The 25,674-nt window shown below is 41.8% G+C and overlaps 1 protein-coding gene across 1 annotated transcript in view; it reads left to right on the top strand.

Annotated features, from left to right (window-relative positions):
• CCDC3 (coiled-coil domain containing 3) overlaps nucleotides 1-25,674 on the top strand; it is a 64,238-nt gene that overhangs the window by 5,566 nt on the left and 32,998 nt on the right. Inside the window, exon 2 of the mRNA XM_040343403.1 lies at nucleotides 6,039-6,204. Coding sequence (XP_040199337.1) covers nucleotides 6,039-6,204 — 166 coding nt within the window. The remainder of the gene's footprint in view (nucleotides 1-6,038; nucleotides 6,205-25,674) is intronic.

The raw sequence follows: 25,674 nt of genomic DNA, 5'->3' as shown, positions 1-25,674 counted from the left end.
GTAAATCCGATTGCCTCTCGGGGGATCACGAAGGAATTTTTTCCCCTGCTGTAGCAAATTGGATCATGCTCTGCTGGTTTTTTTTGCCTTCCTCTGGATCAACTGTGGGTATGGAGTTGGGTGTATAGGATTTTACTGTGTTTTTTATTTTGTTTTTTTTATTTTTTGTGGTTGAACTGGATGGACTTGTGTCTTTTTTCAACCTGACTAACTATGTAACTATGTAACTATGTAACTATCTATCGGCAGACCTAGACGGAAATCCTTTCAAAAAGATGGTCAGCAACATATAATAGCACCTGGAGATGAACCCCCTAAAAAAGTACACATCTGCCATGTAGTTGAAAATTGGGGAAGGGGATAGTTCCCATATATCTACACATGCTTGTGCCCTGACAGCATGTTGCAGTTGCAAATAGTGGAACCACATAGACTGTGGAAGGTGACATTTAGCCTACAAGTCCGCAAATGTGCATAACCCCCCCAATTTAAAAAGATATGAGACAGGCGTGTGACCCCACATAACCTCCTTCTGGGCCCATTTTGCACTGATAGCAGTTCATTATAGTATCTATTATCCCATATCGGGCATATATATTGTAACTGTCACACTTTAATCCAAACCTTCTGCATAAGGACAAACGTATGGAGAAGTTTATTGGATTTAGCAAACATCAGCCCCTCTAGGCCCTAAAACACATTATCCATCCCTGTCACATGATGCAAAAGGGTCGTCGTAGAATATACTTGGTTCTCCCCCTCTGTCGGTATAGCATGGGCAATATGCTGCAGTTGAGCTGCCATGTAGTAAAGCCAAGGGTTAGGCAGTGCCAAGCCTCCATTGCCTTTAGGTTACTCTAGCTGCTCTAGCCGGATCCTTGTGGGCAAATTCTGCCAAAGGAAGTTACGAATAATAGAGTTGGACTATACGGAATTGTTTGGGATGAACTACTATTGGGGAATTGTGCAATATATACAGGAGCTGGGGCAGATTTATCAGATTGACTTTTCCCACCAATGACAGCCTAAGTTTAACCCATATCTTTGTCTTATCACGGATGCGTCCCAATAATGGTGATTAATTGCGCGAGAGATAAGCTAAAGGTCTGGGTGTTACGAAAACCCCCAAGTATTTAAAGGAAGAAGATACAGGTATATCTTGGAGGGTGGTGGTCTGATCCTCTTTTACAGCATCAAGTAACATAATTGAAGATTTTGTCCAATTAACTACTAGGCCAGAGTATTGTCCAAAAATTACTGACATGGCCTGACACAAAGAGTTTGGGTGATATTTTGAAACACGGTGATGGTGATGTAGCTCAGGGCAGAGTTGTAGATACTTTTATATATTGTTTCTAGTATTTTGATTTTGATTTGTTGGGCAAGGAGAGGCCAGTGGAGAGATTGCCAGAGAGTCTGACAGTAGCCTTCATGATAGACTGAAGCAGAGTTAGCCTTTAGGCCAAAGAGAAGGAATTTGCAATAGTCAAAGTGAGAGGTAACAAGGGAGTGAATAAGTATCTTGGTGGTGCAATCGGTTAAGAGGGAGCGTATTTGGATAAGTTACAGAGGTGAAGGTGGCAAGATTTGGATAGTGATTGGATGTGGGCCCTGAAGGAGTGAGTCCATGATTACACCTGGCACCCTGGTATAAGAGGAGGTACTGATATTTGTGTTATTGACCTTATAGAAAAGTCGAGGGAGGGGACATGGGAGTGAGGAACAATTAAGATCTCAGTTTTGGAAAGATTACATTTTAGAGAATAGTGTGACATCCATACTGATATGTCGGTTAGTAAATACAGGAGACTAAAGTGGAGAGCTAAGGAGAAGAGCAATAGGTTTGGGTGTCATTAGCACAGAGATGTTTTGGAAACCATGGGAGGCAATCAACTGATCATGGGAGGAGGTGTAGATAGAGAATAGATGGGTCCAAGAACAGAACCTTGGGCGACCCCTATAGAAAGGCAAAGAAGAGAGGAGGAGAAAGAAGGCACTGAAGGAGTGCTTAGATAGATAGGTGAAAAAACATGAAAGAGTCTTGAAGGCCAAAACAGTGAAGATTTTAGAGGAGGAGAAGGTGGTCAACTTTATCAAAGGCAGCAGAAAGTTCTAATAATATGATTAAAGTAGTGGTCATTGGTTTTAGCAGTTAGTATAAATGTATTAATCTATTAGTTTACATTTTAACCACCCAAGGAGATTTCTTAAACCCTATGTTCTATGCTTGTTCAACCCAGGAAGTGCACTTACAAATATGTCTTGCTCAAGTAACAATTGCCATGTGTATAATCACTTATCCTGTTCTTTTGTTCAAAGGTTAAGTTAATTTGCTGGATTATATTTTCTTTGGTGAGCATTAATTTTCCTTCAGGATAATGCTGGTCCTGGGGTAGACTGCCCACTGCATACACAGTCTAAATTCTATATTCTAATAATGTTGTGTTTGCTTTATCTCTTATCTCACTGCAGATCTACATGACACTCAATTTCAAGATACAGTGTCATTTTTGCCTAATCTTTTACTCACGCAAAGCGATAGCATATTGGTGTCTTATAATATAAAACATCTGCTAAAATATCAGCTTTTAGCAGTTTAGTGCTGACAATCTGTTGTCAGCTGATTCATTACTACAGGTTATTGCTCTTAAAATCAGATAATAAATGCTCTATGTACTGATTAGTAGAAGAGCCAGTTTATATTCCTCAATAAAAACCCAGATAGCAATTGAACTACAAGTTTGAAAATGACTTGCTAAGCTATTGCTGGACTTGCCAGGCTTTACAATTTGTTGCACAATTGCAGCAAGTCATCATCGCATGACTCCAGATCAACGTTCTTTGCAAACATTCTGCAAGTCTGCTGCAAGTTCTGGTTCAGGTATATTGTGTAATAGTCACCCCACCACATGGGACACTTTGACTAACATAGCTCTTGCTGTAGACTCACCACTGCAATTTTGTTCTTGCTAGAGACTTGGCACGCAAATTTGCTACAAATTGGAAAAGTGTCAACTAGAATTTGTGCTTCAATTGCTCTGCGAGTATACAATTTGCCAGTGAAAATGTGCAGCAAGTTAACAAGATTTACAATCCAACACTGCCACACATTTGTGGAAAGTTATCCTTGCTCTCTGGGAAGGCAATTATTTTACATTCACTAGGATTGACTTTATAAATATGTAGACCCTCCAAAAAAGTACAAAAAGTGATATTTGTTATCACTCACCTTAGGACTCTTTCACACGGGTGGACCGTATGTCCGCTTTTTCAACACATCCGTGTACGGATGAAAAAGGAACATACATTGATCCCTATGAGATAGCGGGTGCCAGCGGATGAACATCACCCGGTTCCGCAATCCTCCGATTCTGCAGACGGAAGAAAACTCTATTTTTTCATCCGTCTGCGGATCGGGTGAACACGGACAGATGGTCTGTGTTTATCCGATCCCCCCATAGAGGAGAGCGGAAAAAAGGCAGGGCGGTCCCTGCACAGTGTGCGGGGACCACCCTGTCATCAGGCGGCTCAGCAGGGATCAGCAGAGCAATCCCTGCTGAGCAAGCGGAGGTTCACGGGGGGGGGGGGATCATCACTGTTCCGCCCCGTGTGATCCTCTGACTTTAGTTTTTTATTTCAATGGCTCAGAGTAGGTGTCCTGTTCAGGAAAGTCAAAGTGTAGTGAGAAGTTATCACATGAATGATTCCCTTTAAAGTAAACCTATGAGTGTAATATAGATGATATCATTGGTGAAATTTGATCAATGACGTCACAGCTACTGTTTTTAAATCATTGAAGTGTTGAGGATCTGGTCTGCCACTGCCCAGATAGCAAGGATAACTTACCACAAATTTGTGGCAGTGCTGAATTGTAAGTCTCGCAGAGCACTGAAGCAAAATTGCATTGGTGAGACTACAGCAAGGGCTCTGCAAGTCTACAACATGAGAGTTCAGCCACATTGACCCCTGTGGTGGGATGATTTTTGCACAACATTACTGAACCAGAACTTGCAGCAGACTTGCATAATGTTTGCAAAGAAAGTTGACTTGAAGTCATGCAATGTGGACTTGCTGGAATTGTGCAACAAACTTGTGAAGTCTGATAAGTCTAGCAATAGCTTAGCAAACTTGCAGCATAACTGCTTGCTATCTGAGTGGTAAGGAACACTTAAAACTATTCTCTTCTGACAACCCTAGCTACATGAAAGACAAAACCGAAAAAATTGCCAGCTCAACTCACCAACAAGTCTGCTTACCAACCAAAATAACCCGTCCAACAGTATGCGTTAAAAATTAGTAAGCACACATTTGCAAATGCACGTGTAGGCTGAAAGGCCTCTTCACGGCACCCTGTATCACTTGAAGTCCCAACATTCTAAATTTGTAAGTGTCTCCACAAAGGAAGCACATGCATTCTAATGAATAGATAAGGGGCAGGTGGCCCTGGAGGTAGCCGAATCTTACTTAAAAGAGAAGTTTGAGTTTATTTTTTATTTTTGATTCATACTTACCTGGGTGGATGGAGCATCGGACGGATGCTACAGCTATCCCCTGCCGTCTCTGCACTGAGAACTGAGCCACCGAACATCGCCGATGGCTCGGTTCTCACAGATCCCAGAGAGGAAAGCTGCTGACTGTCACTCAGCGTCTTTCCTCTCTGCTTCTCCACGCTCTTTGTAGCGCTGAGCCGTGGAGGGGCGGGGAGAGGCTGTCTCACCGGTTCGCTGAGCCACTGAGACTGCCATCAATCAGGGCAGCTGGTGGATGCCGACTTGGAAGTCATGATGACGCGATGCCCCGACTGATGGCAGTGACGTCAACGGAGAGCGGACTTTAGACCGCTCTCCACTGAAAACGGGTCACAGGAGTGACCCTCAGGAGAAGCCCAGCCAAAAAAGCTCAGGCTGGACTTCTTCTTTAAAGGCACAGGGGCACATTGGACACCCAGCACATAGCACAAATGGCAGCAAAGGTGCCCAGTGTGTTCCCTGACCAAATTATACCAGTAACAAAGAGATGGCGCCTGCCCCCACCTATAACTGGCCTTGACAGCAAGGAGCACATGGAAGGACAAACACATGAAAGACAAAGCCAGAGAAAATTCCCAGCTCAACTCACCAATCAATCTGCATGCCAACCATCCCTAGCTACAGGCCTAGGTATAAAGGTATTTTTTGAATTTCAAATGGAATCTCATGTTTCTGTTTTTTGGAGAGGAGAGTACATATTTAAAAAGAAACAGCGTAGGGTTGTGGCAAAGCCTCCTCCCTTGCAAAGCACCTTGTCCCAATGTCATGAGACAACAACCTCTTCCCCATGTACTGTGGGAGGTTTTGGAGGTTCAGGGGGGGGGGGGGTGGTGACTTGTAAAGAAACTTGGGAGCCGCCTTTATAATAAGAGGATGCCAGATATTTATCCCCTCCCAGGGGAATGAGTACAGGGGTACATTACTACCACTTATTACACAATCTCAAAAAATCTAAAACATGTAAATAAGCACAGATCTTAGAAGTGCTTTAAATACATAAAAAAATAATAATCATACAATTTTTAAAAAACGATTGTCCCTGATGAAAGTCCATCATCAAGCAGGTTTTCTAATTATGTAAATTCACAGTCAATCACAGTGTCCAGCAATGTAATTCCTCAACAATCAACAACCCACCACAACCCGTGCAAACCTTTGGCTCTCCTATTGCTAAATGACACAGCCCTGGTGCTGCGGTAATATAAACACCACAGTGGGTATCCCAAGTGACATCCTTAACCAAACATGGTCATGACCATATTTGATCAATGATGCCCCCCAGAATCCCCAGCATTGTGTTTACATAACAGCAGTGGCAAGAGTTTGGGTGGGAAAATGGCCGCGATAGTTTGGAAGGTCCCCAAAAAGCCTTGGTTTACCTTGAGCACAGACTTGACCCGAATCAGAATGGAATCCCTATTTATTATGCTAATTCCACTTGCAATAAAGGTAATGTTGTAACCCAACAAATTTAGCAAACTTTATTTAATGTTTTTTTTTATATTGTAGAATGGATGAAAATTACAGTCTGCTTCCACATGGAGTGAATTTCCAGGATGCAATTTTTGCAGATACTCAAGACAACTGGAGGCTGTTTTCCAGTCTTTTCCAGTACTCCAACTGTTCTCAAGGACAACAAGTCATGGATGAACTAGAAAGCCAAGAAGATAGTAGGGTAAGCCTTATTTATTATTTTTTTTTAATACACAGACTGACCATACCAGAAAATATAACAACTGTCTTTCTTGAATGCCCAAAGCCATCGTGGCTTCTCTGTTCACCTTTTAAACACTTTCAGGTCTCGTACACACGACCGAGTTTCTCGGCAAAAACCAGCAAGAAGCTTGCTGTTTTTTTTTTCTGCTGAGGAAACCGGTCGTGTGCACACTTTTCGTCGAGGATCTCGTCGGACCAAAAAGAAAGCATGTCTTCTTTTTCCTCGACGGGAATGGAAAAATTTGGCTCGCCGAGATCCTCGGCGGCTTCACAAGGAACTCTCCGAGCAAAACGATGTGTTTCGCCCGTCGAGTTCCTCGGACGTATGTACGAGGCTTGAGGCAGTGATCTATCAACTGTAGTGATTATTACTGCAACAACAGCAATATCCAGTGTGCTGAATATTCTTTGCAACTGCAGAACCAGATTGTATTTGATTGTAAATGCACCATTAGGGCATGTCTAGAGTTGTGTTACTATCAAAGATTGGTGGTGTACAAGAAGCTATAGAAAAATAAAGACGTTCTGCAAAATATTCCTTTCAGGTATAGCCAAAGTCTGTCCCCTCTTAACCCTGCCTCTCAAGCTATTTCCTATTCTTCATCTCCAGCATTTATTCTTACTTCCTCCACTTTGCCCTCTAATCTTATCTGTCATCCGCCCTGAAATATTACACTGTAAAAATTATGGTGGTATGTGGGAGTGCCAGTAGTTTCTTGTTTATGTTAATTAAATTCAATATTTTTCATTTTCCTGTCTGTAAGTTCCCATTTTGTTTGACCCTTTATGTCGCCTCACATTTAGCTGCATTTTTTATATTATTCCAACTGCTTGTACAGTATGTGTTTACTTTTGTACAGTTGTGAAGTCTTAAAATAAATGAACATATTTTTAACCATTTTATTTGGTTTTATGCAAAAGAAACTTGGTTACAATTAATCAGTATTTCACAAATACAAAAGTAAGTGGTGATGTCAATGGTTGTTGCCAAGTAAAATGTCTTACAGTAAAGGAAAAAGCACATTTCATTGTAAAAATCTAATTCATAATACTTCAATTATGTGGAGAAGGATCTGGGGGTTTTAGTTGATCATAAGCTCAATAATGGCATGCAATGCCAAGCTGCGGTTTCCAAAGCGAGCAAAGTCCTTTCTTGTATTAAGAGAGGTATGGACTCCAGAGAGAGAGATATCATTTTTCCCCTGTACAAATCATTAGTAAGACCTCATCTGCAATATGCAGTTCAGTTTTGGGCCCCAGTTCTCAAAAAGGATATCGGAGAACTGGAGAAAGTGCAGAGAAGGGCAACCAAACTGATAAGAGGCATGGAGGAGCTCAGCTATGAGGAAAGATTAGAAGAACTAAATTTATTCACTCTTGAGAAGAGAAAATAAGGGGGGATATGATCAACATGTACAAATATATAAGAGGTCCATACAGTGAACTTGGTGTTGAGTTATTCACTTTACGGTCAACACTGTGGACAAGGGGGCACTCTTTACGTCTAGAGGAAAAGAGATTTCACCTTCAAATACGGAAAGGTTTTTTCACAGTAAGAGCTGTGAAAATGTGGAAAAGACTCCCTCCAGACATGGTTCTGGCCAGCTCAGTAGATTGCTTTAAGAAAGGCCTGGATTCTTTCCTAAATGTACATAATATAACTGAGTACTAAGATTTGAAGGTAAAGTTGATCCAGGGTAAATCCGATTGCCTCTCGGGGGATCAGGAAGGAATTTTTCCCCCTGCTGTAGCAAATTGGATCATGCTCTGCTGTTTTTTTTTTTTTTTTGCCTTCCTCTGGATCAGCTGTGGTTATGGAGTTGGGTGTATGGGATTGTACTGTGTTTTTTATTTTGTTTGTTTATTTTTTTTTGTGGTTGAACTGGATGGACTTGTGTCTTTTTTCAACCTGACTAACTATGTAACTATGTAACTATGTAATTACGTGTCCCAAAACTCCCTTCCTTCCAAAAATGTACATTCACAATGTTATAATACTGACAATGCAACACCATACAAAAAACAATACTACTGTGATTGCAAACACACGTTCTTAGATGTTAGTACTGCTGTGTAAGGAAAGTACCGGTAGCTAATGAAAAAATTTTTTCAGTTACTTATACTAGCTGTATTTAAAAGGTCATTTTAATGATACAGTGGGGTTCATGTACTAAAACTAGAGAGTGCAAAATGTGGTGCGGCTGTGCACAGAAACCAATCATCTTTCAGGTTTTATTGTCAAAGCTTAAAGTGGAGGTTCCACATGAAAAATGTTTTTTTTTTTTACGTATCCTAAATAGCTGTTGCTATGCGGAAGTGCCGAATCTGCCTCTTCATCCTCCGCGGCGGATTCTCTTCCTCCTCCTACACTCGGTGTTTTCTTGTGAATGGGGCGCGCTGCATTCTGGGAACTGTGTGTGTCCCAGGAAAGCAGCCGGCCCGTTCACAAAGCGCCGCGCTGCTCGTGCCTGTTTCCCTTACTCGGCGGGGGCCGTCACCTCTGGCGGCTAGGACAGGTAAGTGTCCTTATTAAAAGTCAGCAGCTCCAGTGTTAGGAGCTGCTGACTTTATTTTTTATTTTTTTTGTAATAGAACCTCCGCTTTAATAGAACAAGCTGAAGTTAGAAGCTGATTGGCTACCGTGCACAGCTGCATCAGATTTTGCACTCTCAAATTATAGTAAATCAACCCCAATTAGTAACTGGATTAAAGGGTGTTTTTCCTAATACTTGGATTTAATTAATAAGTACACATAAGGAGGAGACGGGTATAATGTAATGTAATATAATAAAGGTCTTTGCATTAAGCAGTTATTATCTCTAAGCTGATAGGCTAAAGATAGAAGTCAGTTAAACAAGGTTGGATTTAAAAGGTAAGCACACTTTTGTCAAAATTAAAAAACAAAATAAAGGTCTAGGTCTGCTGTCAGCTGTCTTGTAGAAAAAAATCAAACAAGGCTGACTTCTATGGGGGTGCTGGGTACACTGTTGGGGTATAGAACTTCCCCAGATCTGTCATTTTCTTTTCATTTAATTGGCTTGTTGCTGTTGCAATCTTTTTTTGTTCTCAAAATAACACTGGGGCTGATCATTTGACTACAGCAGGATGACCATTCAATTCAGAGAGTAGGAGGTCGGTATAGACGTTGAGAAGAATACACATGTGGACTTCAATACAAATGGCAATTGGTAGGACTATGCAATGAGGTTTGTTACAGTCCTTGTAATGTACGAAACTTTACAGGGGGGTATTTTTTATTTCTCATCAAACGGGAGTTACACATTATGTAAGCTATAATGTTCCATGCAATAGATGCACCAGATCTTGTCAACCAATCTTTTCATTTTAGGTGGAAGGGTTATGTTGTTTTATCCTCATTTAACGCTGTCCAGGAGTGTGAAGAAATCTTAAACTATACTAGACATATAAAATTAATTTTGCAATTGAAAAGGTTCACATTTTTGGAAATACATACATTTTTTGCCCACTGAGGTATAGAGTAACAAGTAAATAATGAAACGATTGCATATACATTAGCATACAGCAGTATATGCACACATCTGTATATGATTTTAACCGTAGACTTCAATAAATCTCATAATATTCTGCAAAAAATGGGAGAGTTATATTAATAGTAGGTGACTATGTTTATAATGCATCTAAATGATTCATACTAGTACAGTGTTGTCTGATAAATCAAGAGCAAGTCCACCATGTAACATAATACATTTGGATTTGAAAGCATTCTTTGACATAGACAGATATTTTGCAGTATACACACATTATTAAATCATTATAAGGTCCTGTGTTATAGCCTTAGGCAGACCTAACCTTAGGTTACTGGAGACAAGAAAATACTTGTTTCATTTTTGTATCTGTGGTTCTCTTCAAATGTGTTTTGTGAGAATTATCATTTTTTTGGCAACACTTGAGTTTTCTGCTTTCTCAAAAGAGAATATATTCACACTCATATAATACTGGCACATCTAGACATGGTGTTTAGGGGTATCCATAGATGGGCAGATATCTCCCTGACAGTAATGGGAGGATAGATATCTGCTTGTCATGGAGTTGTCAGAGTACCAGGACCCACTTGCCAGCTGGTAATGGTGGTGTAAGTAATGTATTTTAAGCATTTACTCTTCTCCAAAATGTTGAATAATCTCCCTGTGTGATTACAAGTACCTCTTCACATCAGAGAGCTCCATGTTTCCTTCTTGAGTTTCAAAAAATAATTTCTATTTTAATTACAAATCGGGAAAGCTTTAAGTTAGTGTTGCACCGATATCGGTATCGGTGCCAATACTGAGAATTTTCACAAGTACTTGTACTCATGAAAATGCTTCAATACCCAAAACCTATACCTTTGCGGTGCAATATGAGCTCATACAAAATAAATGGGCTCAAATCACACTGCAAAGAATTGCATGCGATTTGAACAGGAATGCTCATAGTGATTTCAGCCTGGGTTCACACGAGCGGGAGACCACATGCGAGTCGGACAGAAAGTCTTTGCAGTGCAATTTGAGCTCATTCATTTTATATGAGCTCAAATCACACCGCAAAGGTATCGGTACTCTGCGAGTACTTGACTGAAAGTATCTGTACTTGTACTCGCCGATAAAAATCCAGTATCGATGCAACCCTACTTTAAGGTTCATATCACATGTACAACACCTTAAAGCGGAGGTTTACCCCAAAAAACATCTATGTACCATCCCATCCAGCATACTTGCGTCAGCTATAGTATGTTTTTTTATTTTTTTTGCGCTGTATTTACCGTTTAATCGTGCAGTTTCATTTCAGACTCCCGCGGGGAGTAGGCGTTCCTATGAAGAGGGGAAAATGATTGACGTCCAGCTATGGTGCGTCACGCGTTCCGAAAATAGCCGGAGTAGGACTCGGCTCTTCACGGCGCTATACGGCGCCTGCGCACAGACTAGGAGCTGACTGCGCAGGCGCCGTATATATCCGTGTCCTATTTCGGCTATTTTCGGAACGCGTGACGCGCCATAGCCGGACGTCAATCATGTTTCCCTCTTCATAGGAACGCCTATTTCCCCGCCAGAGTCTGAAACGAAACTGAGCGATTAAACGGTAAATACAGCGGCGAAAAAAAAATAAAAACATACTATAGCTGACGCAAGTATGCTGGATGGGATGGTACATAAAAAAAAAATAAGTTTTAGGGTGAACCTCCGCTTTAAGTGGCAAAAACCTTTAATTATAAATTTTTCTGCTGTAATCACCAACCCACATTGTGTGCGGACATGGATTACCAATTTTTTAAAAGAGATCTGTTATTAGTAGTGATATCCAGTTGCCAGAAGCATCCAGAAAAGTCTCAAATCCAAGGTCCCAACCAGCATAAACTACCAAACGCTTCATCCATTCCAGGAGTTGGCCTCCCCTCCCAGATCAGACCCCATACTGGAATTGCTTGTGCTTTGATCCCCTTCATTGTCCGCCTTCTCCCCTTGACTTTATACTGATATATTAATTGTTGTTGCTTCTTCTCTTATTATCATTTAGGAATTATATAGCGCCAACAGTTTGCCCAGCTCTTTACAATCTGAAGGGAGACATACAGTTACTATACAATAAAATAGAAGAGAGTTATAAGGCCAATTTTTTTAAGAGCTTACAATCTAATAGAGTGAGGCAAGTGGTACAAAAGGTTATAATTGTGGGGATGAGCTGATGTAAGTGATAAGAGTTCAGTTAGTTGGAAGTGTGATAGGCTTTCCTGATAAGATGAAATTTCAAGGATCGTCCAAAAGGCACCCAGAGTAGGAGATAGCCGTACAGGGTGATGTAGAGAGTTCCAGAAGATGGGGGAAGATATAGAGAAGTCCTGGATACTCTTCTTTTTAATTGACCTACCTTTCATCTCTTTTACTGCAATATCAAATAAGTATACAAGATATTTGTATCAGGATGTCAACACTAGTGGACTGAGTCAAAAGGTCACTGCAAAGGACCTTGCTCCCAAAAGAGTCTGGTGTAGTTGCAACATATGCAGGCTTTGTTCCTACAACATTTACAGGTTTCAACCTAAAGTCTGCTAAGTCTACCATTTACCAACATTGTTCGGATTACTGCTGTGTCTTATGTCTCGTACACACGACCAGTTTTCCAGTCGGGAAAACTGCCATGACAGCTTTTGGCCAGAAAAACTGTCAGGCCCCGTAGGTACGTCCGAGGAACTCGACGGGCAAAACTCATCGTTTTGCTCGTCGAGTTCTGTGTGAAGCCGCCGAGGGTCTCGGCGAGCCAACTTTCCTCATTGAACAACGAGGAAATAGAGAACATGTTCTCTATTTGGCTCGACGAGGAACTCGTCGGCTTCCTCGGCCGAAAGTGTACACACGCCGAGTTTCTCGGCAGAATTCAGCTCCGACCGAGTTTCTGGCTGAATTCTGCCGAGAAACTCGGTCGTGTGTACGGGGCCTCAGTGTGTATGCTCCATGGCAGTTTTCCCATCAGCGGAAACATGTTTTCTTTTTTCCTGCCGCGATTCACGGCGGTCTTGTTCCTATAGGAAACACTGCAGTGGAGCACACACACAGCTGGTTTTCCTGGCCAAAGCTCTCATGGCAGTTTTCCTGCCAGGAAAACGGTCGTGTGTAGTGGGTTCTCGGGTTTCCCGATCATGTGTACAAGGCATGAGAGTATTTCTGTATTGGTATAGGCTGCTATTTAGATTTAATAGGCTCACTGTAACTTAAAATATAAGTTCAGGTTTACAAAAAAAGCACACTAAGTTGTCGAATATTGGTATATGTGCATAGTGTGCTAAACCTACCTTCTATCCAGGGCCCCCTTTCTGTTCAAACAATGAAGTTCACAACCGCATTTCAAAGACATTTCCTCAAATCCTCTGCAACCAGAAATGGCTCCTAGTTATTGTAGGTACAGAGCAGCTGTCAGGACCAGCACCCCCTAGTGCAATGGGAGGGAATGCCCTTCTTTTCTTTTAGAGTGCACATGTGGAGTATGCACTCTCCCCGGTTGCAGCTGCTGAGATAATCTTAGGGGCCAGGTTAAACTACACACTGTGCATGTGTGGCCCAAAAGAACAGGATGCGCCCCTTCCGGTGGCATTATGGGATGCTGGCCCAAATGGCCTACTTCCGGTGTCGTTATGGGATGCTGGTCCCAAAGGCTGTTCATTCCTAAAATAACCCGGGATGGAGCCTTGCTGATTTCTTAGTGTTGAATGCAACATATTCTGGGAATGGAGCAGGGGGTACTGTAATTATCCCTCCTTTCCCTCATTCACAGAACATGTTGCATTCTGTGAAAAAAACAATACAGGGACTTTTCTGAATAAAGGAGTAAAAAGTAAGTGGCGGGTGGCCCTTGGGACTTCTTTAATGTACTGAAGTGTTAAAGATTTGGAAATTAACCCCCGCAAGGCTGTAAAGAGGACCTGTCCTCTTTACAGCCTTGCATCGCATACTAGCTGATTATGAAAAATGTATCTTAGATCAACGCTGTTGCAGTGGTCCCAGTACATCGCTGTTACCAGCATCATGGCTCCCGGAGTTATTTCCGGGTTCCCGGGCTCCGGCACTGTGATTGGCCAGAGCCACGATGATGTCACATCCGCACATGCACGTGGGAGCCGCCAGTCACGACACGGCTGCTAAAGAAATGGCACAAGTGAGCTGTTTCTTCAGTGCGCATGCGCCAATGACGTTAGTGCAAGCGTATATAATAAATATCAGTACCAACAGGTAAGCCTTATTATAGGATTACCTATAGGTACAAGTAGTGTAACTAAGTTTACAACCACTTTAAGCTTTAGTTCAGCCACATACTTTTTAAATCTCTTTATTAATTTTTCCCTTTCTCATATACAAATATTCATTTCACATTTTCATTTATCTACTTATTAAAATCACATTAATAAAAACATTCTATTACATCTTATTCCCATTAAACCTCTTTCTTATCCCTTTCTTCCATTACTGTAGTTCCATCCCACCTCCATGCCCCCCTACCCTGAAGCCGCATTCTCTGTCCAATTTGCCCATATTTTTTTATACTTTTCCCCATTTCCTCTATTATAGTATGTCTCTTTATACAATGACAAATTATTATTTATCAGATTTTTCCATGGCGCCACCGAAGGGGCTTCTGCTTTTTTCCAATTTAACACTATAGCTTTTCTTGCGTAGAAAAGCAACAAACCCACCTGTATTCTTCTTTCTATAGGGGCCATAATTTCCTTTACAAGTCCTAACAGGCAGATTCCTGCCTCCAGGTCGAGTTGGACTAACGTCACTTCCTCAAGTACTCTCAGGACCTCTCTCCAGAACGACCTTATCTTCGGACAGGTCCAGAATATATGTATAAAGTTCCCTTGAGTGCCTGCGCATCTCCAACAGTTTTGAGGATTTGATGGAAATATTTTAAACAATTTATATGGTGTATAGTAGCTCCTATGTGTTATTATGAATTTGATTAATTTGTCTCGTAGTGAGACTAAAATATGAAATGGAAATTTGTATATCTCCCCCCCAGTTTTCTGATGACAGCTTTGGGATATCTCTCAACCAACACTCACATAATTTATTCATGTCTGATGCCTCTGTTTTTACTAAGTGGGTGTAAAAAGTTGAGATCGACCCTTTTTCCTTTCTCTTTCTCACTAGTTGTTCTAAGAAAATTGGGCTGCCAGGGCATGCATATTGCATATGTCTAAAAAAATAATTCTCCTGCACATTCCATTTGTCTCTCATATCTGCAAATGAGGATATTTTTCCCTCATATATTACTTGTGATATTCTTTTTACTTCAAATTTTGTCCATGCTCTAGGGTCCTGAATAGTGCAGAAACAAAAAATATAACTAAACCTAAAGCGGTGGTTCACCCTTAAAAACAAGTTTCTACCATTAAATCCAGCATACTAGCGTGAGCTACAGTATGCCTTTATTTAATTTTTTTGCGCCGTACTCACAGTTTAATCGTGTAGTTAATTTTCAGACTCCCCGCAGGGAATGGGCGTTCCTATGCAGAGGGGAACATGATTGACGGCCGGCTATGGCGCGTCACGCTTCCCGAAAATAGCCGGAGTAGGACTCGGCTCTTCACGGCACTATACGGCGCCTGCGCACAGACTAGGAGCTGACTGCGCAGGCGCCGTGAAGAGCCAAGTCCTATTTCGGCTATTTTCGGGAAGCGTGACGCGCCATAGCCGGCCGTCAATCATGTTCCCCTCTGCCTAGGAACGCCTACTACTCGCGGGGAGTCTGAAACTTAACTACGCGATTAAACTGTGAGTACGGCGCAAAAAATGTAAATAAAGGCATACTGTAGCTCGCGCTAGTATGTTGGATGACATAGTAGAATTTTTTTTTTTTTTTTTTTAGGGTGAACCCCACCGCTTTAAAGAGGTTGTAAACCCGAAGAAAACACAAACAAAAAACAAACCCTGTAAGACAAAGGCATAATCAGTTAAATGTACCAATTCAGGATTTCTCCATAATGGAGTATTTGGAGATATATCTGTTTTTAGATTACTCTCTCTTGCTATACCTACTTTCCATACCTTTATTGTTGTTATCATTGATGGAGTTAAATCTCGCCTACATTTTAACCCACAAAATGGTAATGCCTGCAGTGCCTCCAAAGACTTGACCACTTCCGCCTCCACCATTGTAGCGGGATCATATCCATCTGGATTCAACCATCTCCCTATTGTCACCAGCTGGGTTGCAAGATAATATTTATGTAAATCTGGAAATGCTAACCCCCCCCCCCCTGTTCTACTGGACGCATAAGTGTTTTTAATTTAATTCTGGCTATTTTATTTTGCCATATGAATGAGGATAAAACACCATGTAGCTGTATGAAAAAGCTTTTTGGTAACCACTGTGGTGAATTTCCAAACAGATATAGCAACCTGGGAAGAATCTTCATTTTTAATAAATTTATACGTCCCAAAAGAGACAAAGGAAGCGTTTCCCATATCTTTAGTTTTTTCTTATATCTCATTGGACTTAGCTGAAAATAACTCATCCTCAAAAGATTCTTCTCCTGGTTGAACCTGTATAGTGTAAAGTAGGAAGGGACATATGGTCCAGGATCCATCGAATAGGTGGTTGGTTTAATGAGACATTAACATGATTTACTGTTCCTTTGTTTAAGCATGTAGCTATTCAAATGAATAAAAATAAGATTTTTTTTTGTTATTTGAAACTGGGGGGTAAGAAGTGACCAGGGACGTTGACCTCTCCATTTACATGCATGGGAATTTTTCTGTATGACCTCTAAATGCCAGAGAATATACTGCAGAGAAATTCTCACCCATATAAATGGAAAAGCATGGGATTTGTGTTTGTGCCATTAGATTCTAGATGAGAAATGTGCTTTAAAAAGCTCAAGGGCGACTGTAATAAAATAAAAAAGTAACAACGTAGCAATTTTACAATCACAGCGACTGTGTGCTATTTCCTTTGTGTTGTGTCTCATAAAACGTTTTTACAGCCACATATCTGATGAAAGGGTCAGCATGCCTGTGTATGAACAATCAGCAATGCAAAAAGCTAAACATACAGTGCGTACTAATTTACTTATCTGCAGGGCACAGTCGCACATATTTGTATGCCACAGTTCAATTAATCTGCAAACTGCAACACCTTGTATACAAAAAATTGCATATTTATAAACGGTTGTGAATTTTCTACTTCTTGGCACATATGAAATGGCAGATAGAATAGCTGAGTGTCTTCAGTGGTCCAAGCAGACATGGGGGTTATTTACGAAAGGCAAATCCACTTTGCACTACAAGTGCAAACTACTAGCCAGATTCACAAAGAGTTACGCCGGCGTATCAGTAGATACGCCGTCGTAACTCGGAATCTAAGCCATCGTACATTCTAAGCCGTCGTATCAGCCTGCGTCGTCGTATCTTAGCTGTCTAGTTCCGCCGGCCGCTAGGGGCGTAAACGCGGATTTACGCCTAGAATGCGTAAATTAGCGAGATACGCCGATTCACGAACGTACGCTTGGCCGCCGCAGTAAAGATACGCCGTTTACGTAAGGCGATTCCCGGCGTAAAGTTAGTCGAACAAATAGCTGGCCTAGTCAATGTTAAGTATGGCCGTCGTTCCCGCGTTGAAATTTGAAAAATTTACGTTGTTTGCGTAAGTCGCCCGTGAATGGGGCTGGACGTCATTTACGTTCACGTCGAAACCAATACGTCCTTGCGGCGTACTTTAGAGCAATGCACACTGGGATATGTACATGGACGGCGCATGCGCCGTTCGTAAAAACCGTCAATCACGTCGGGTCACTAGTCATTTACATAAAACATGCCCCCCTGTTCCTAATTTGAATTAGACGCGCTTACGCCGGCCCCATTTACGCTACAAGAAAGGGCTGGGACAGCCGCACTCCAAAAAAACTTCTCCTTTTATTAAAAATGGATCAGCTATGAATAAGCACTGAGATAAAGTGCGAAACGCGTCAGGTTTTGTTCTGTTTTTGGCCGTGGCATGTATTTTGTGATCCATTTTTAATAAAAGGAGAAGTTTTTTTGGAGTGCGGCTGTCCCAGCCCTTTCTTGTATTCAAACCTGCATCCTGATTGCATTGCCTGCACCCTAGGCTCGGACCATAGGAACTTGATTATCTGGTTCTCTTTGAGCTGTTACCCTTTCTCTATCCCATTTACGCTACGCCGCCGTAACTTAGGAGGCAAGTGCTTTGTGAATACAGCACTTGCCTCTCTGACTTAAGGCGGCGTAGCATAAATACGATACGCTACGCCGCCTGAAAGATGCGCTGCCCTACCTGAATCTGGCTATACAAGTGCAAAGTGCACTTGAAATTGCACTGAAAGTGCACTTGGAAGTGCAGTCGCTGTAAATCTGAGGGGTAGATCTGAAATGAGGGGAAGCTCTGCTGATTTTATTATCCAATCATGTGCAAGCTAAAATGCTGTTTTTTATTCTCCTTGCATGTCCCCCTCGGATCTACAGCGACTGCACTTCCAAGTGCACTTTTAGTGCACTTTGCACTTGTAGTTTGCACTTGTAGTGCAAAGTGGATTTGCCTTTTGTAAATAACCCCCACGGTGTATGTTGGGTGGGCTGGATTGTACATTCCTATTACTGTAGTGGAAGAACACTTGACGTTTACTACAGTTACACCAGTGTTGCCTTAGGAGTATCAATTTTATGACTTTGCTTTTAAGGTTATTGTGTACATTTCCTCTTGTATCCTTTGTATCCCACAATGAACACAGTGTGGTGACTCCTCCTGTTTCACGGTCTGTTTGAAGGTATAGCTTGCTCCTCACAGCTGTGCTTTTACTGCCACCAGGTTCCCGCACAGTTGCCATTTACTAATGCCACATTAATTATATGTCTACTGATTTTGGGAGGGGGGGTGGGGGCAGACAAAGGAGGCTAAACACACAAGGCTCTGACAACTGGGGCATTTCCCACACCAGACGTTTGGTTTACTTAAAAAGGTAAACTATTTAGATATCCCTGAACAGACAGGAGAATGCTGGATTAGGAAGGGGGGACCATTGCGTAAGATTCAGTCACAGCAGTAAACTGTACATTCTAGGGTTACGTTAGGGGATTATCTTCTTATAAATGAGGGAGCAGTTGTTTTGTGACATTACCTCTTCAATGTCTGGAAATGCTATTATTCCGGCCATGTGTAGGGGGAGATCAACAAAATAAAACAAATGTAATGTGCAGCTTTGTATTTAGAGTTTTGTTAATTTATAAATCTTACATACAGTAGGCACATCCATCTTTTTTAGCAGGTCGTTTTATTGTTTAAGGCTCTGACAAAGTTTAACTGTCCCATGTAAATATTTTGGCGTCATGCAAAACTTTGCACATCTATGTCTGTGACATATTCAAGGGTGATGGAACTCTTTTTATTGGATCTTTCAAATACTAAACATCAGAAAATGTACCCAGGACTTTTTTGTATTTAACAGCGTAGTGTAGTTTGTACACGAGTACAGCGAGTGTAGTTTATAGAAATATCTACCGCAGGGGCATTGCAGTTGGTAACTAAAGGCAAATAGACAGCAGAGGCGTTGCTAGGGGGGTGCGGGGGGTGAGGTCCGCACCCGGGTGACACCCGCTAGAGGGGTGACACCATTCCGACATTGAGGAATATATATATTTTTTTATTAGCTGACACGCCCCTAGCCCCAGCGCCGCCGCGTGTGGGGTGTGCAGTTCACTTTGCAAGGGAAGTTTCCTTAGCTTTGGGAATGTGGTGAAAATTTTCCTTGTAAACCATAATTGACCACATGCAAGGAAAACAAAAATCTTATTTTTGCTTGCACATGATTGGATGATGTAAGTCAATAGAGCTTCACCTCCTCACGACTGCCAAATGCTATTCTGAACTTCTGTCACTGTGAGAGTTAAAGCGAGATTAACCACTTCACCCCCGGATAAATAAGCTGCCCAATGACCGGGCCATTTTTTGCGATTCGGCACTGCTTTTTAACTGACAATTGCGCGGTCTTGCGACATTTTACCCAAACAAAATTGACATCCTTTTTTTCCAACAATTAGAGCTTTCTTTTGGTGGTATTTGATCACCCCTGCGGTTTTTATTTTTTTGCGCTATAAACAAAAAAAGAGCGACAGTTTTGAAAAAAAATCTATATATTTTTTGCTATAATAAATATCCCCCAAAAATTATATAAAACATATTTTTTCCTCAGTTTAGGTCGATATGTATTCTTCTACATATTTTGGTAAAAAAATTATCAATAAGCGTATATTCCCTCTTCTGGGAAGCGCTCTCCCAAGGGGATTAACTTGCAGGCGCTCTCTTGTGTGATATAGTGGCGGCCATAGCCACCAAGTGTATCACTCATCCCCGCCCCCCAGCGGGCCGCATCATTGATTTGATTGACAGCAGCGGGAGACAATGGCTGCGCTGCTATCAATCTCCAATGAAGAGCCTCCTCAAGCTGCGGGAAAGCATCGCGCCCACGTAGTTTCGTGGCTCTGGTATGTAAAACGGGGGGGGGGGGGCTGGGGGGCCCGAGAGTGGAAGGTGTTTTTTCACCTTAATGCATAGGATGCATTAAAGGGGTTGTAAAGGTACAATTTTATTTCCTAAATAGCTTCCTAGTAATGGCGACGATCAGCGATTTTTATCGTGACTGCGATATTGCGGCGGACACATCGAACACTTTTGACACTATTTTGGGACCATTGGGATTGGATAGATGGGAGAATGGTTAGAACATATGTCAGTTTTTACTGCTGTCTGTACCCCCATTAAGGAGATTCACCCTCTCTATTTGTCCTATTTACCATTATAATTAAAAGTGCAAGTAAAAGGAAATCCCACATTTTGGGTTGTCCCCAGAAAAGTAATAGAGGGGAAATCTTCCAATGGGGACACTAGTTCTGATGATCTGGGGGTCCCCAAGAAATTCCCTTAATTTGCAGAGATTACCTTTCACTACCTGTTTGGCTATGTGACAGGAAATTAAGGTAAATCTCCTCAATGGGACACAAATGTCGAAAAAAATCCCTCCTTGCTCTATCCAAAATTTAAAATAAAGTTTGGCCTATAGTTCTACTTTAAGTTTACATATCATTTAAAAACAACACAAATAAATTGGATTATTTAAATTAAGATGAAATCTTTTTCATCTATATTCCAAATATATGTAATAAAACGACTGTACATTATATTTAATAATATTCAAAGCAACTGGTCATCCCAAACTTAGGAATTTCAACTTTATCGTCATCTTAAAGCCTTAGTTTAGTCAAAAAATGTTTAGAAAAAAATCAGAGATTTCTCTTGCAGTGAGTATAATGTGTTTCTCTGGTGCTGCTCGCTGCTGGTTTAATTGGTATCTTCTACCTCCGATGCCCCCCCACCCACGCTACCGTAATCGTCTGCTACTGTAAGGCCTCGTACACACGGCCGAGGAACTCGACGTGCCAAACACATCGAGTTCCTCGGCCAGTTCAGCCCTGAAGCCGCCGAGGAGCTTGGCGGGCCGAGAGCTCCCATAGAACAACGAGGAAATAGAGAACATATCTCTATTTCCTCGCCGAGGTCCTCGTCGGCTTCCTCGGCCGAAAGTGTACACACGGCCGGGTTTCTCGGCAGAATTCAGCCAGAAACTCGGTCGGAAGCTGAATTCTGCCGAGGAAACTGGTCGTGTGTACGAGGCCTTAGGGTTTAATCAAAGAAAAGGGACCTTTCATATGCACTAATCAAGCGTTCCAGCTATACCCACTCTTTCCACCCTCCTTCCCCAGTCATGGAAGCTGTACTATAGTTTTTTATTAATGAAAGTGCTCTATGAATGGAGGAAGCAGACTTTTTATTTATCCACCTGTCCTCCATTCATAGATAGTTTTTTTGTTGTTTGGAGCTATAGTACAGCTTCTACGAATGGAAGAGGGACTAGGAATGGACAGGTATAGTTGGCACGCTTGATGCCAGCAGCACAAGGGACACATTGCTTTGAATGCAAGTAATGCCCCTGTGCTGTTTTAAAAAAAAAATTGGACTACACTTATGCCGCGTACACACGGTCGTTTTTCGGCATGAAAAAAAATGACATTTTTTAAAACGTAACTTAAAATCATTGTGTGTGGGCTTCACATCGTTTTTCAGCTTCTGAAAAACGTAAAAAAAAAAATCGAACATGCTGCATTTTTTAATGACAAAAAATCTTCTTTTACTAACACGGAATCAGCTAAAAGCAGCCCAAAGGCGAATAGAACTTCCCCTTCAGAGTGCCGTCGTACGAGATGTACGTCACCGCGCTTTGTTCATCATTTTTCAAAAACGGTGTGTGGGCAACATCGTTTTTAATGATGAAGTTGGAAAAATTTTGTTTTTTGGACATGCTGAAAAATTTCATTTTTTTTAATGCCGAAAAAACGACCATGTGTACACGGCATTAGGCTTTATTGAATCCCAATCTGACTGCGCACAGACTAAAGACATATAGGGCCATAAAAACCCCAGAGTGTTCTCATTTTTTGTTTCTAGCTTTTATTTCCTGTCCTCTTTATGGTGCCACTGCCTATATACATCAATTATCTGTCAGGTTTGTTTATATTACAATGCACGTCATTTACCAGTAAATTAATCACCCCCTCCACTCAAGGCTGACAGTGCCTCCCTAATACTATGGAAGTTATAACTTCAAAGAAAACAGCAACATGTCATCAACAAGCTGAAGCTGCAGTATTAGGGATTTTTCTACTAATAATCGGCACTGTAATGTGAACAGCATTAGTAAAAATAATAGGTATCATATTGAGTACGGTTCGATGTGCTACAACTGTGGTTAAACATACACACCTCTAAAATACGTCTGTATTAGCTCTTTAAGTAGTTAGTCTATTCAACGTTTACATTTAGGATGCAAAATTTGAAGGACAAGTATACTTACAAGTTATATATTATTATTATACAATAATACAGTGGTGGCCCGTTCATTAGGGGCGCCAATCCATGCATCTGGCCCTCTAATCTACATGCGAGACGCCGGACGCATGGATTCCAATTGTTTTTTTTTGTGAAGCACGTAAATAGAGCCAGAGCTTCTAATTGGCTTCAAAAAAGGGTGTGCTCAGGGCACAGAGCAGTGTGCCCAGAACCCACCCAGTTGTGTGACAATAGCGAATGAATATTCGCTATTGTCACACTGATTCTCCTCCCGGCCAATCAGAAAGCAGGTCTTGAGACCCATTTACTGATTGGCCAAAAGGAGAAGCAATCCTATTGGCCACAGGGAACGGAGGAGGAGGGAGGAGAAGCACGGCCACCGTGATACAAGTAGATGGGGTAAGTGTGGGCCCAACTGACCGACCGGAGGGGGAGGGGGGATTGCGGGTGACCCGAGCGGCGGGGGGAGTTGCAGGTGACCCGACCGATGGGGGGGAGTTGCGGTTGACCCCACTGGCGGAGGGGGGGTTGCGGTCGACCCGACTGGTGGGGGGTGGCTGTGGGTGCCACCCCCCAAAAAAAAACAACAAAAAAGAAACATCTAACAAACTCTCTCTGTCAAGTTCAGACTACATCTCCATTAGTAAACAATGTGTGTAGATAATCAACTTTTATGTTTAGAGCGGACCTTTCAATAACTTCACAGGTCTGAAGAATGTATTCCTGGCATATGACAATATGTAAAAAAAACATTTTTTATTTTATTTTTTGAAAAAGCTGTACCTTTTTTCATTAAAAACCAATTAATAATCACTAGTTAAGTCATTTGTTTGCTTCAGACTGGGTTCACGCTATTGTGAATTGAATACGGTTTTTCCGCATCCAATTCACATAGCAGGAGATTGTGACCAGGTCTCTATGGAGCCGGTTCACACATCTCCGCAGTGGCTCTGGTGCGAATTGCACAGGAGTCTTGTGCCTTTTTTGGTCCTTTTCAGGTCCGAATTCAGCCACAAATTCAGAGATACGACGACGTATCTGGAGATACGCCATTGTATCTCTTTTGAGAATCTGGCCCTTAATATGCAATGTTAGGACTATTTTAACCAATCCTTGCATTAGCTTTCAATAGACTAAATAAATGTACTTGCTGTGGGGAATTTATTAATTCTGAAGCTGATTCCTCAAAAATGCAACAATTCACTCGGATCAAAAGAATGCAATGTCCTAAGATAATTTGTATCCTTTAAATATCATGGCAATGACCCAAATCCCATTAGATCTTAAAAACATGTTTCACATAATAAAAAAAAAGATTAAACTACAAAAAAAAATAGAAAATAACAGTAACTGTCCAAGTACATAGGGCCAGATTCACAAAGGAGATACGACGGAGTATCTCAGATACTCCGTCTTATCTCCCAGAGTATCTATGCGACTGATTCATAGAATAGATATCCCTAAGATCCGACAGGTGTAATTGTTTTACACTGTCGGATCTTAGGATGCAGTACCGCGGTCGCCGCTGGGGGGAGTTCGCGTCGTAAACCAGCGTCGGGTATGCAAATTAGGAGTTACGGCGATCCACCACGGATTTTCGCGTTCGCTACGTCGCCGCTAGTCTAGTTTCCCGTCGCAAAGTTAGTCGTCGTTTTTGGTGCCTTAACTTTACACAGCAATCGTATTGCTGTATAAAGTATGGCCGTCGTTCCCGCGTCAAAATTTAAAAATTCACGTAGTTTGCGTAAGCCGTCCGGGAATACGGAATTACGCTACGCGCGTCGCCGTTCGAATAAATGACGTCACTTAGCGCAAAGCACGGTGGGAGTTACAAAACGGAGCATGCGCAGTCGGTCCGGCGCGGGAGCGCGCCTAATTTAAATGGCACACGCCCATTTAAATTACGCTGGCTTACGCGGAGGCCGCCGGCGTAGTTTTCATCGCAAGTGCTTTGTGAATCAGGCACTTGCGATGAAAACTTGCGGCGGTGTAAAGTATTTACGATACGTTACGCCGCCGCACTTCTACCTGAATCTGGCCCATAGTGCTAATTTTTAACTATCACTAGATAGTAGGCCAGTTCCGTATGACGACATAAGAATTAGAAGAACAGCATCCCTTTTCGTATTTTGTGTTTGGTAATGCGGACAATTAAAGCATAGGGAAATTATAACAGAAATGATCTCACTGTCCAAAAACCTCCAATATTGAGTGAATTTTCTGAGGTGCAGGGAAGAGGCCCCTAAAAGAGAGGAAACGTTAATACTGCAAGGGATGAATTGCAGGGGGCTGGATGAACTGTCCACTGATCCCAGATCATTTGATATTTAGTGGGGCAGTACCTGTGGTCATATATGAGTTTTTTTTGGTGGCAAAACAGCATTAAAATGGAACAACTGTGAATCTATATTCGGAGAAGAGGCTTTAATTAAAGTATGAGCTTACGAGCAACAAAGTATAATGCAAAAATATAGGAATACAATTGCCAAGCTCTGGATTCAAGAGTAGACCTAATAAACAATGCTTTGGCATTAGAGAAACTGGGGAGGCCATTTGGCATGAATAGACTGGCCAGTATCCTTGGATCAAGAGCATAAAACATGTCTACATTGTCATGTGATCTGCTGTGATTGACCACATTGATCACATGAGATAGACAGCGGCTCGGTACACTGATCTGTCATCTGCTGTGTCCGGTGGTCACAGCGGGTGACAGATCGTCAAATAATTTCCAAGCTCAACTGCAGGCCCTAGCAAGGCACCCTGTATACTGCAGGATACAGGGTGCCTTGGCGGGGCTTGCAGCTTACGAATGTATTTGCAAATGTGTGCAACTAAACCCCTGTTTTTAAGGCATACTGTTAGACAGGTTAATTTGGTTGGTCGCAGGCTGGTTTTATTTGACATTAGGGATGAGCTTCGTATTCGAGTCGAACCCATGTTCGACTCGAACATCGTATTTTCGATCATTTGTCGAATTACGAACGTTTTGGGCCGTTCGAGC

This window comes from Rana temporaria, chromosome 3, assembly GCF_905171775.1.
Source record: "Rana temporaria chromosome 3, aRanTem1.1, whole genome shotgun sequence".
In the NCBI taxonomy this organism is placed as follows: Eukaryota; Metazoa; Chordata; class Amphibia; order Anura; family Ranidae; genus Rana; species Rana temporaria.
The sequence above is the reverse complement of the archived record's forward strand: the minus strand, read 5'-3'. Positions and strand labels throughout refer to the sequence as shown.